Source organism: Phoenix dactylifera, chromosome 12 (genome assembly GCF_051530095.1).
Source record: "Phoenix dactylifera cultivar Ajwa chromosome 12, Ajwa_hap1_PhDact_Kaust_v1.1, whole genome shotgun sequence".
Lineage (NCBI taxonomy): Eukaryota > Viridiplantae > Streptophyta > Magnoliopsida > Arecales > Arecaceae > Phoenix > Phoenix dactylifera.
Window position 1 is genome coordinate 11,965,824 of NC_143201.1, and position 13,311 is coordinate 11,979,134.

At 38.3% G+C, this 13,311-nt stretch overlaps 1 protein-coding gene across 1 annotated transcript; it reads right to left on the reverse strand.

Annotated features, from left to right (window-relative positions):
- Positions 1 to 349: 349 nt before the first annotated feature.
- Positions 350 to 11,058, reverse strand: LOC103723742 (uncharacterized). Its single transcript, XM_008814763.6, has 4 exons — positions 10,601 to 11,058; positions 8,706 to 8,914; positions 1,002 to 1,062; positions 350 to 914 (listed from the first exon to the last, which is right to left on the reverse strand). Exons 2-4 carry the CDS (start codon positions 8,900 to 8,902, stop codon positions 660 to 662), a joined length of 513 nt encoding a protein of 170 aa, XP_008812985.4. The 5' UTR covers positions 8,903 to 8,914; positions 10,601 to 11,058; the 3' UTR covers positions 350 to 659.
- Between the last annotated feature and the right edge of the window lie 2,253 nt (positions 11,059 to 13,311).

Genomic DNA, 13,311 nt, shown 5'->3' on the forward strand with positions numbered 1-13,311 from the left:
CTCCTATCCCCAGTTTGACCGGACTGTATCCAATCATCATCTACTTCCTAAACTGGCCTTCATGTTAACTGATGCCAATTCCTTGATTTGTCCTGTAGCTTGACCTTTCCAAACTTTCTCAACAAAGCAACACTCAAACACGATAACATGACACAGAAAAGGACCTGTCTGTATTGCAGCTTCCAGCTGCATCATACAATGATCCATGAGATCCTCTGATGCTAATCGCTGAAGCAGAGGAATCTTTACATGGAGCAAATCAATACCGACCTCAATCCAAACATGTCGATTGAAGCCTTCCCAGATCAAGACCAATGGACTGACGTCAAAGCAGAGGAAGACAAGCAAGAGCGGCAAACTCCAATGATGCTTGGATTGTACAAAAATAAAATAAAAAAGATAGTCTTTGTTTCTCTGTACATATTTACATTCTATGAAGAGTTTCATTTGGCTTAAAACAACAAAGGAGGAAGCTTCTGTACATCCTACTGGGAACATTAACTCCCTGCAATGACCACTGATACGTAAAGATTTAGGGACGAACGCTTTGAACAGCTAACAGGTGAAGAAAGATATGCATGGGGGGCTTTAATGCCCCCCATGCTTGGTGAGGGGAAAATTTACAATAGCAGTCTCTCACAGTTTCAGGACCTTTGAGGTCAGGCGAACGCAGAGCAGGTAAAACCTTCTATTCTCACTTTGGGGCTCCCTCCAAATGAAGATCCACACGATGGGGAGCCTCTTTCCACCTTCGCTGAAGGCCTTATTCCATGATGGTGTGCCAAAGTAGTTAATGGCACCGTCTGGTTAATAAACTGTGCATCACGGACAATAGGGTTATTTGTGCGTGCAGGAGGTGAGCCAGAGAAGAATTCCACTTGGTTGCTTGCATCTGAATCACCTACATAGTCATCCTAATAGAGAAGTAGAAAAGTTCTTCAGATTTTTATGTAACCTAATACAAGTAGAGAGGATATACTAGCTGGAGAAAGGTACAATACCTTGCTCAGTATAATATCCAAGATCTCTTGACTATCGTCCCCTTTGTGCACCGGCAACATGCTGCAGTAAAATGAGAAATGGATTTAAAACTAAAAGTTCATGCAGTCACATCCTAATAATAGAACAGATAAACTCTGTGATAAGTTCAAATCGTATTACAGTTTAAACTACATGATGCAGCTGTAAGCTTTCATCTATCAGCTAAAGAAAGATGAACACTAGTTCATCCACTTTTAATTTTAATGTAAGAGCTTGGTTGCTCTGAAGAACAAGCTATTAACCAACTTATATTTAACAGATACCTTAGCTGTCACAGATACCTCACTTTCGAACTGATTGCAAGATCCTCCAATATTTGTTTTTATATTTCACTTTTATGGTTTTCATTCACTTAGGCCATGTAGCCCCACATGAGAGATTGGTAAATAACAATATCTCACAAGAAAATAACCAAATAATAAGGGTGCATTTGTCAGTTCACACAAACAAAAATTACTAAACAATTCCAAATAAGTTAATGGTTTAGTGTTTAGAGACCCAGTCGACCTGATCAACCTGTCACATATCAAACATTGCAGGTCAAGTTGATCTAAACCCATATTCTAAAGAAGACCACCCGACTCATTTGACTTGAGCTGTCCAACAGCCCAAACTACCCAATTTAGATGGTAATGACCTGCTCATCGGGTTAGTGAACAACAACTAAGGCTGCATTTGGCATCATTGTCACTTCTCCCTTTTTTCCAAAAATTGAAAAATAGGAAATATGTTTCCTTTTTTGTCCTAAATTTTTGACAGCAGAAACATGTTTGGTAGTCGCTGTTAATTTTTTTTATTTTTCACAAAAAAAATAGGAAAACACATTCGGTAAGCCAAAATAGGAAATCTCTCTACAGTACTTTCCCATGTTAGATGTTAAGCATACAGCCACCGACGATCAAGTTGAGGATATGTGAGATACACCATTAATTGCAGTATCGATTCTGCATCATCCATCTCACAAATATCCGTCGAACAAATGCTAGCAAGGGTAGCATAGCCGTTGACATTCACGTGCTCTCAGTCTCTCGTACCACCATGGAATGTTTTTGTTATTGTTGACGACACCATTGTTTTTATCATTGACAGAGAAGCCGCTGTTGATTGGGAGAACAGTGGGGTGGAAGAGGCAGGAGGGAGCAAAGAGGGAGGAACTTCTTGGTGAAGCAAGTGGGATGGAAGCAACAAGGTAGTAGTCGTTGACAGTAGAAATAAATCAGACTTGATATGTAAATCAGACTTGATATGATTTCATATCTTAAAAAGTTATTCTTAAAAATAATGAAAGTAAAAAGATTTCACTTCTATTTTTTCTATAAATTATAGAAGTTACTTTTAAAAATAAAAAAATAAAAATAAGGGCATCTTTCTTGCATCTGAATTCGTGTTTTCACTTTAAAAATAAAACATAGGAAAAAAAGTGATACCAAACAGATCCTCAAAAACAAACAGAAAAAATATGAGGCAAAAGATCTAAATCACATGATCTCCCATCCTCACCCATCAACCAAATCCAATCAAATCTGTTTGATGAAGATGCCAAAGTAATTGGAGGTGGAGAAGAGGGTTGATGATTGGAGAATTTGGAGCGAAGGAAGAGGATAAGGGGTAAAAGAGGGCCTACCAATTCTAGGATAGAAGGAATCCTCCTTCAATTAGGCAAACCAGGAGAGCAGCATATTTGCGAAGGGGGAATGTCATCCTCTTCATCTTGTTCTTCCCTTTAGTTTGAAGCAATCAGATTTAAGGTAGACCTACCTTTATATTGAAAAACTTTAGAAAAAAAGAACATGTCTAAAGCAAGTAGAAGAGAGAGAAGGTTCTGCAATCATCTCCCACTCAGTTTGGTAGGTTACAGGACAATGGCTCGCATGGATTAAAACACCAAAAATCCCACCCAAGATTTGGGAAAGAAGAATGTTAGGCTTCCAGCCTATTCTCAGTTCAACAACAGCAAACCGTTGACACATCCCTGCCACTCAACCTAGTCATCGGTTGGCCAGGCATGTCTACCACGAAGGTAACAGTGCGGCGGACTAGGTTGCCTCGTTTGTAGCAAAGCACTTAGGTGGTGTTCTTTAGACCAACTCTTTAGATGTTCCGATCGTGTTGAGCGATATTTTGTTTTCTGACTTTATGAAATGTATTCATACTAGGCATGTATGAACCACCCAATTTACCCAAAAAAAAACCGAGTCATCGACAATTTAATGCCCATTATGTAATATAAAAATGCATGTTGGCCCTTTTTTTCAACTTTTCTCGTGGTTTAACAAATTACAATATATTTTATTAAGTGCAGCTTCTCAACACCACTCCCCACTAAGAGCACCAGTCCCTTGTGGTAGTTGGGGATTAGTACTTTACATGAGATCACATGGGTGACCATGTATCGACTCACTCTCTGAGTATAGGGACTAGAGCAGGGATGGGAGTGGTGTGATAAAGCAATTTTTGTTTTTTCATACAATAAACAATAGGCTTCAAATGAGCAACTCGATCATGAGAAAACTCTTATTTTGCATGAATTTTAGCTCAAATAAGCCTGCTTTAAATTGTAAACCAACAAACACAAGTTATGATAGGCTCACTTGTGTTCGACTTGATTTAGCTCAATTTAAAACTACTATAATAATAACAATATCTACTTATAATAGCAACATTTTCATTAAAGTAATACTAATTTTGAAATATTTAATTAAATAGCCTCCTCTCAAATTAATTTATTAAATAAGCCTTGTTAAGTAGGTTCTAGTTTTCTTGCATTTCCGTGCAAACATTGTTTCACCACGGAACTTATTCACACCACGAGTATAGTAATGCCTTCCAAATAAGCATTATTTCGTGATGTAACTTATTCACTTCTCAAGCACAATGACACCTTCTTCCTAACTTGTTTAGTGTTTCTATGTTGCAGCACCTTCACCTTCCTCCAACAACACCACCATCCTACCCCACCTGAAGTTGCACAAACAAATGTCAAACTTAGGGAGCATGCGACCATATGCTTAACCTCTTGGATATGTTTAGTCAACCTTCGTCCACACTAGTCACACCCCACATTTCAGCATGCTCTAATGCATCCATAATTTGTGTCCCCTAAGCTCAAGCACCAAAATCTCACCCATGATAGCAGTTGGCTTATGGACTCCTGAATAGTTCGAAGGCAAGGTAAGCTTAACTTCCAACAGTTCCAATGTCAAACTTAGGAAGCATGTGACCATATGCTTAACTCTTGGATGTGTTTAGTCAACTTTGTCCGCACCAATAGCACTCCACATTTCAGCATGCTCTAGTGCATCCAAAATTAGCATCCCCTAAGCCCCAGGACCAAAGTCTCACCCATGGTCACTGTTTGCTTATGGACTTCTGAATAGTTTGAAGGCAAGGTGAGCTCAACTTCCAACAATTCCAACTCCCAATCCATAATAGATCTTTTAATTCTACAATAAGTAACATGCACAACTAATAGAATCCACAAGAGGGAGGATATCTCTTCAGTCTCTTATTCATCATTCGCATTTGCTTTCTGGCACATAATCAAGTTTGGATAAATGTGAAAATTCCACTAAGATAGAGTTTCTTAGGAAGAACATGTTGATAAAAGTTAAGAAGTACATTTGATGAATTATATGAAAGAATGCTTGTTTAAAATAAGGTGTCCATCGAAGATAAACACGTTGTCAAAGGATTGGCAACTCATTTAGAGAAAAGAGAGGTGGATAATGGAAATATTACCAAGCAAGCTACTTAATGTCGTTAATAATTAATTTGTTGGAGACAGCATAGATGAACTATATACCTTTGTTGGTTATTGCAGTCTATGGACACAGATGCGTTGCATCTTGGAAGTTTCTTTTTTATTCATCGTCAACTACAGACAGCCCAAAAGGAAATTGAAGTGGACAAAAGCTAAAACAAGGTGTAAGGCATAAAATGACACAATGAGGTGAGAGGAGATGTAAGATCAGAAAGGATGCCTCAAGTGTTGTAGCGGGCAATGAATATGAGATCATCCTATGGATTAAGTTACAATAATGACCATTGGTTGGATGCAAGGTCTGAAAAACTGGTACAGGGACCCGTACTTGTGGACGAGCGAGACAGTACGATACAAATCCGTACCGTGCCATTCCAGTCCTTTTCGGACTTTTTTATTTTTAAATTTTGAATTGAAGCCAACATATGATTTGCCGACTTCAATTTAAAATTCACAAAAAAAAAGAGGACTAGTTCGTTCCCTTCCTCGGAGAGGGAGATGGAAGAGAGGGAGGGGGCGAGAGAGAGCCACCTCGGCAAACCCTAACCTTAAGCTAAGGGCACACAAGAGAGAGAGAGGGAGAGGATTAAAAGAGGAGGAAGGGGGAGGGCTGCCTCAGCAAACCCTAACCCAAAGAGCATGCGAGAGAGAGAGAGAGAGAGGGAGGGAGGGAGGGAGGGAGGGAGGGAGGGAGGGAGGAGGGGGAGGGAGGGGACCTACTATCGGCAGAAGGGCAGACCATCGAGGGGGGGTGCAGTGCTTGCAAGTGAAGGGTACTCTCGCACTCTCACAATTTTTCCAAGTGCCGGGGGAGCGGGGGAGGGGGGCGCACTCTCTCACGTTCTCTCGATGCTCCTGAGTTGGGGAGGGGAGCAAACCAAATATACAGCTCGAACCATGCCTGTCCCGATCGGTCCTATTTGTTATGCACCGAACCAGCCAATTCAACCCAGTTTAGCATTCCTTGGTTGGATGTGGATGGGTACGTGGTTACGCATCATTAGAAAATTCGGTGAACAATGGATGTGAGACCATAGCTTCAAGTGTCGCTTCCTTTTGCCTCTAAGTTCCTCCGCTAATCTCGAGTTAGTAATGTTACAAACAATTTTGGATTTCATAAATCAAACCCATTTCACCAAAATAAGGAAAATTGGCAAATCTCTCCAAAGAGGGAATCTGATAGCAAATGAAATGAAATCGATCGAACTCAAGTGAAGATAGTAAGGCATTTTGCATTTTATGATGCTGCCATGCTAGCATGCAACTTTGAAAACAAGGAAGAGTACTACATCAAATAAGTTTGAGATGTTATATAATTAAATATTTTAAAACTATTATTTGTATGTAAGCCCCAAATAAATCCTTATATATCAAGAAAGCCTTGAGAGATGATGATCTAGTGTTTGGCGTGGTGAAGATAGCAATCTCCCATTTGTAAATTGATAAATACAATCCATCATTGGTTGGGGCACTACTCTTGTTTCATCATTTAGAAGTTGGATAATGAACCAAAAAGGATAGGAGTAGATTATAGAGTGTTATAGAAGATAAAATCTCTCTCAACTATTATATTGAGATATGATGGGATTGACCTCTATGGCAAACTGGGAGGAAGAGAAACCTTGCTAGCCCTAACACTTTAAAAAAGCATTTGGCCACCACATAGTGTTCAACGGTTCATGGGGTGCAAGAGATGGCAAGCACCGTGGTGGGCAACTTGAGCTCAATGACAGGCTACTAAATAGATAGCAGCACTTTACCTCACTAAGCATCTCATGGATAATGTTTGCATAAATTTCATGCCTCTAGTTTAAGATTCAACTAGTACTACTAAATATGACCAAACCTTACTTATATTGCACCAATAATTTTGTCAAACTAATTAATTGTTTTCTCATAAAGTCACAACTCACAACATTATGCCATTACTTAAAAAAGCAATGTGCTCAAAGATTCACTGTAAGGAGGGAGAGGAAGTCATGGTGCTTCATCATAATATTATTAATCCATAAAAAGTTTTAAAACACAACTTATAAACTGATCCAGCCTCCTACAAGCTTATGACGCTCACCATACTAGTTGTCGCATCAGGCTCAGGCCTGCCATATCACTCATTGTTAGCCATCAAAGGCCATTTGATGCCAACACACCAAAGGCCATTTGATGCCAACCCACCAAAGGCCATTTGATGGCAATTCCAATCTATAGCTGCCATTGCAGCCGCCATGCCCATTTTCTGGAACAACAGTTATCCCCAACCCACTTTCCCCCAATGATGACCCTACGTCCTCATTCCTCACTCCTGATCCAAGGCCAATCAGACCTGACTTTTGACCAGAGAGCGGTCAAGTTTAGGTGGTTCCTTTAGTTTATTCACCTTCTCTACAACCTCAAGTTTGTACTCGAAACCTACTTTGTTATCAACCTTGTTCAATCTTCTAAACACACTATCAGACCTTCTTCTTCATCTTCATCGCCCCTTTCACTTCACTGTTGGCTGAACCACTCCCCAGGACCTTCCCTTCGCCACTGCTTCCTACAGCCAAGATCATCAGTTGTTTTCCTATACTACTTACTCCTTTTCTTCATTTAATTGGGCTTATATGAAACGAACTTGAGCTAGCTCAAGAGTTAATGAGCTGCGCTAGAGTACGGTCGAGCTAGCTCATGACGAGCTCAAGGTGCCATCATTGAATATTAAACAAAGCTAGAGGTCGGTCTCAACTCATTTAATCCCCCATTGAATATTAATTTAAGCAAATAATGCCACCCACCATTTCCACTATAATGGCTAATAACTCTTATAGAAATCACTATGTAGTTTCCAAACCAATCTAATTCTTGGCCAAATTGGGCAAAAGCCTATTAGCACTCATCATTACAAATTTTATAGGGATTGGGAGATACACTAGAACCCTACATTTGTCATAACATATGCTTCTATTTGTATTTAACTAGCTAGCTCATGACAAGCTCGAGCTGCCATCATTGAATATTGACCAAAGCTAGAGGTCTGTCTCAACTCATTTAATCCCCCATTGAATATTAATTTAAGCAAATAATGCCACCCACCATTTCCACTATAATGGCTAATAACTCTTATAGAAATCACTATTTAGTTTCCAAACCAATCTAATTCTTGGCCAAATTGGGCAAAAGCCTATTAGTACTCATCATTACAAATTTTATAGGGATTGGGAGATATTGTTATTACTAGAACCCTACATTTGTCATAACATATGCTTCTATTTGTATTTAACTTTGCTTTTAATTTATTAATACAGCTTAACTTATATTTCATTTATATTTTGTTTATTTCATACGGTGTTTTGTTTTTCATTCTATTTGATATTATTTTAATTTTTTACTTTTTTGGTACTTTAATTTATCTTATTTCATTCTATTGTACTTCGACCTTAAAACTTTTTTCTTCAAATTTATTTTTAAAAAGTTTTTGTTTCTTAAATTCTGTTTTATAATATGAATCCTTTTCTTTAACATGCATTAGTTATGCCAGTTTGCTAGCAATTTTTAGACAACAATAGCTTAACGATTTGAATAAGAGAAAATATACTGCTTTAATTGATGGTAGTTGGAAACCCTATAAAGATGAACAAATGCTAGCCAAAAAGCACAATGCTCTTGAAATCTTCAGCCAAAGTCAAAAAAAAAAAAAACATGAAAGTGGTAAACTATTATCTAACAAATGAAAAATTATATATTGCATAGACAGCAGGTAAATTACAAAATAGTTCATATGCACACTGTAAAAGGTCGGCACAAGTAGAGAGAGAAATTGTTATTGCTCGCATGAACCGTGTGCTGCTGCCTTTATAAGATAAAAACCGTATATGTAGCCAAAAAACTAAGCAAAAATGAAGACGGTATTTCTCACGTAACTCACCCATTTGACTTGGAACTGAATCTGTCAAGCTTGTCAATGACACAAGCAACACCAATAGCACGACGAGGTTCAGGACATATGACTGCAGTTCCAGGAGATGGAAAATCACCAGCCTGACAAAATCTTGATTTTGTATCAGGAGTGGATTCGGCAAATAATTTCCCAATGGCACTGAATCTACGAGGGCAATTCTCCATCTTAGTTGTTTCCTGGACAATAGAAAAAATTTAATTTCTGAAAAAGTTGGAACTTGGCAGCCATGATCGCACAGCATATAAAAGAGCATCAATGAAAGGAAACAGATCGTACAAGTTTTCATACAAACAGTATCTAAGAGAATGGTTCGAGTTTCTTCAGCAGAAAAGAGTAAATCAGGATGCATCAATTTACACAATGAAGAGGGATAAATTAGAATTTAGAAAACAGCCAATACATATCTTGTTACTAGATAATTCTACTATCTTTTGCCTATATGGGAAAGCACTACAAAATGAGTCGCTCTTGAAGGAAGTTACAACCTGGTGATGGCACAGAAGCTTCTTCAAGAATTACATTTGTTTAGACAGCAAGTTAATAAAATCTGTAATAAATCGTAGTTGGTTAATTAAGCTATAGTTGGCATGGAGAGAACAAATGTGGCAACTCAAAGGGATATGCTCATCGGTTGTTAGGGAGCATATGATGAAATTTTTTTTACTTCCTAGGGAGAGCAGAAAACTTCATCTGCAGCTATGTTGGGTACAAATCGCTTGAATCAACACCTTAAGATGAAAAGCCATGCTTAGTGCAGAATGTATAAAACATGAAATATTCAATTCTTGTAACAAGGAAGAACCACATGTATCAGATTTAGTATGATAGCTTAACATGACAAACAAAATATTGCATCTTGTGCGAAAAGCAAGAAACATAAAATGATTGTCCCAGTTTTAAGCTTAGATGACAAAATATATTCGTATGGTTGACAAGATGGAAATAATTAAATTACTTTAAATCTAACTAATTACAACTGCCAATAAAATGAAAACACCAAAATGTTAATCTAACTTCTGAGGGCCAGACTTCTCAGCATGGCTACCTACAGGTGCCAATGACAGCCACTTAACAAGAAAGAGGGAAACATAAATGATCTGTACCATGTAGATTAGTTATAACTATAAACCTCAGACATGCAATATTCTATTCAAGGAATGCTCGTCTGCAAGGAAAATTGCATGAAAACTGGTTTTCTTTTAGAAAAAGGAAATTTTTTCACATTTATTTTAACAGAAAACTGACAAATTCATGAAACGTTTACTAGATGTCCGAAAAACGTCTTTCCATGGAAAAGTTTTACTTTTCATTTCCTTGCAAACAAACATACCATTAACTCGTTTTCCAACAAACATCGACAGAAACAAGAATCCACCGTGATGAAAATCGTCTATTGGAACTGGCAAAAAGCGTCCATCTTATCATCATAAGCACCAAAAAACAATAGAAACAACCAAAAAGTTTCCAAAATCTGAAGGAATTCGGGGGTGTCAGTGCCAACAGAGTGCCAAACAGCGCAAGCACATAGAAATTAGGCAGAAGCATGTCAGCAAAATGAATATTTTGTCTAGAGGGCTAGAAAAACCGCAAAACAGGGAACATCTTCAGCAAACTTAAAACTGGTGAAGGAATAAGCAAAACTAAGTCATATCAGTCCTGTTGACAAGGCTGAATCCGGCCACCGCCACCAAAAATGTTTCAAGAAGAAGAATGTTAGATTAAAAAAAAAAAAGGCAAAATTTTGCGCTGAAAACCTTAGCGCGAAATACCACCAATCTAAAGCGGGATAGACAGAGGAACCCTCAGTCAAAACAGCGCAACCTGGATAAACAAAGGAATGCAAAGAAATCTCACGCTCTTACCTAACACGTCCTCGCTGAGCCCTGCCTCGCCGGAACCCCCCTCCAGATCTCAAGATCACGCTCCAAGATCCCCCAGACCCCCAGAACTCACGCTCCGATCACCGTTCGCCGCGACGCCGGAGCCCTAGCTCCCGCAAAAGCCTCCGAAAGGGAGATCTAGATGAACCCTAGATCTCCTGATAAAAGGCAGGACGCCGCTCGGCCGCGGCGGAGGAGGAGGCAAAGGAGAGGAACAGCGGGCACCGGAGGCGTGAGAGAAGAGAGAGGCGATCTCGTCGCTCGCCTCTCTCCCCTTCTACTCTTTTATCGCTCGCCCTGTCCCCCCCGCGCTCTCCACCGCTAGATGACAGGCGGCGGAGTTGGAGCTCACTTCACCGCCTTTGGGGCCATTATAGCGCTGACCGACTAGCTTCATCCGGTCTCCTAGATAAAATCTATTTTCCCTTTTTTCTAATCCCGGGGAGGATTAGTCAAGACTCATCTTAAATAACTCACACTCTGGATTTGGATGGTATCTTTCGCTCGAAAGAAAGATTCATGTTCTTTGGCACGAATTTACCGTCATAGCTGCTTTGTGATCTTTGCAGGCCACGGATGATGGATGCGTGGGATGCGATCCAACTGCCAAAGGTCGTGAAAAAGGAACAATCATCCTTTAGCGTGAAAGATACAATCCAAACCCACGCTCTATGATTGGCTCAAAATCTTTTCAAAATCTTAGTTTAAAAGAAAAATGACAACAACATTTTCATTGGGTAAAAAATGCCATAGCGATGATGGTCCCTATTTGGCTCCCCGCAAGGGATAGAGTTTTGGTAAGTTTCTTCTCAAAATTTGTCATCTAGGATCAATACAGTGATGACATTGGCATACTGGGAAGTTGTAATTAAATATCTATTTCAGCCTCTTCTAACATTCCCCATTTATTTCTCTACAAAGAGATAAAATTTTGATAGCTTCTTCGTAAAAAACGTCATTCCGTTCCAACACGGTTACGACTTCGGTGCATTGCAAAGTGGAAATTTAATATCTGCTTTATATTTCCATGTTTTGTCCGCAGCATAGCCAAGAAACTAATAGATTCTAAACCACAACCATCATGGTAACTAAATGAGTGTTTGACTTAGAACGTCCCATCTGGGCCATCCTATTTTGTCCAAGACTGAAAATATCGTGCATTATAAAATTCCTGTAGTAGGTCATGTTGGTGTTGCATAAATAGGGGCCAAGGTCCAGATCCACTTGAAGGGAGGGTTGGATATTTCTGAAATTCTCTTACTGAAAAAGCATGAATATATATGTCCATAATAAATAAAAGAAAAAATATTATATAAATAACTATGATGCGAGGAGAATATCAGGTAATATATAATTTTGGAACCAAAACATTCTAAAAAGTAACATTGTGAAGAAAATTATGAAAACATTCTCACTCATAGAGAAAACACCATATTATTGATGGTCCCTACTTATTCATCCACAAAAGGATAAAATCTTGATGATTTCTTCATAAAATAAGTCATCTAATTTTAATATGATCTAAACTTTGGTATATTGTGAAGTGAAAATTTAGTATTTACTTCAGGTTTATTGGTAACACTTAATGGACTTTTAAAATTGTAAGCATTTTATGTCATGACCCCTATATGAATCTCAAAGATTCATATATCTTATAGAATGGCTTGAAGTGGTAGTGATTTTCACTATAGAAAGAACTTAAAATGCATCCATGAAGGTAATCTGATGAGTTTTGAGCTCAGGATATCTTATACAATCCTCATATTACATGCAAAACATAAAAAACTAGTATAGACCCACACTACGTCCGTCAATGAGCCGTTGACTTAGAACATCCAATTTGGACCCTTATTTTTGTATGAGGTTGAAAAATACAACAAAGCAACAAAGCATTGTCAGCTGTACTAATCTCATTTTTTTCCATAATGCCACATTGGTATAAATAATGACAGAGAAAAGATTCTATCTAGGGGACAATTATTGAACTATGTAAATCTTAAAATTTATTTCTAAAACTTTCATATTCCCATAATACACCTATTCATAAATATTCCTGTTTTACAACAAAACACTTAGAATATCAAATTTAAACGTGAAAATTGAATCTATCCAAAATATCTTTCAGCAATTATTAAACTTTACTCAAATCTCTAGGGAATTTCTTTATCAAGAATATGAGTTCCGACATGAAATGGGACTCTGATTATGAATCAACAATTAAAAGATGATGACTTTCTACCATCCAAAATCCATGTTTAGTGAGAAATTTAATGGATAATGTTGCCTCTAATCCTACTCTCATAACTTCTCTCTATTCTTAGACTCTAAGATCCATCACAATGGAAACTAGGTGTAGGATGAGATTGATTATCCTTCATTGCATGGTCTTAGACTAGGAAGGATGTACTATGGTATTTAGTTATGGTTATTGAGATACATTTTAGTTTTTGTATTTGGATGTTTTTGGAAAGGGGTTGTCAGAGACTTTCTAGGGGTTGGTTTCTTTCTTATATTCTTTCGTTACTTCCGCAACTTTTCGTGCTTAAGGCGTTTCGGATGAAGGGTGCCAAGGCATCTGTGTTCAGGAAGAGGGCCAAGAATTTGTTATTTTATTAGTTTACTATTGACTGTATATTTTGGAGGTCTATTGTTTAGGCTTCTTGTTGGCCCTTGGTCTTTGGAACCAAGAAAAA

Excerpts from the sequence above, each read along its gene's own strand:
- LOC103723742 (XM_008814763.6), bottom strand. The coding sequence starts at position 8,902 with ATGGAGAATTGCCCTCGTAGATTCAGTGCCATTGGGAAATTATTTGCC. Across the intron at positions 1,063-8,705 it reads TTCAGTTCCAAGTCAAATGG|CATGTTGCCGGTGCACAAAG; the intron begins GTGAGTTACGTG and ends ATTTTACTGCAG. Across the intron at positions 915-1,001 it reads TGGATATTATACTGAGCAAG|GATGACTATGTAGGTGATTC; the intron begins GTATTGTACCTT and ends CTTCTCTATTAG.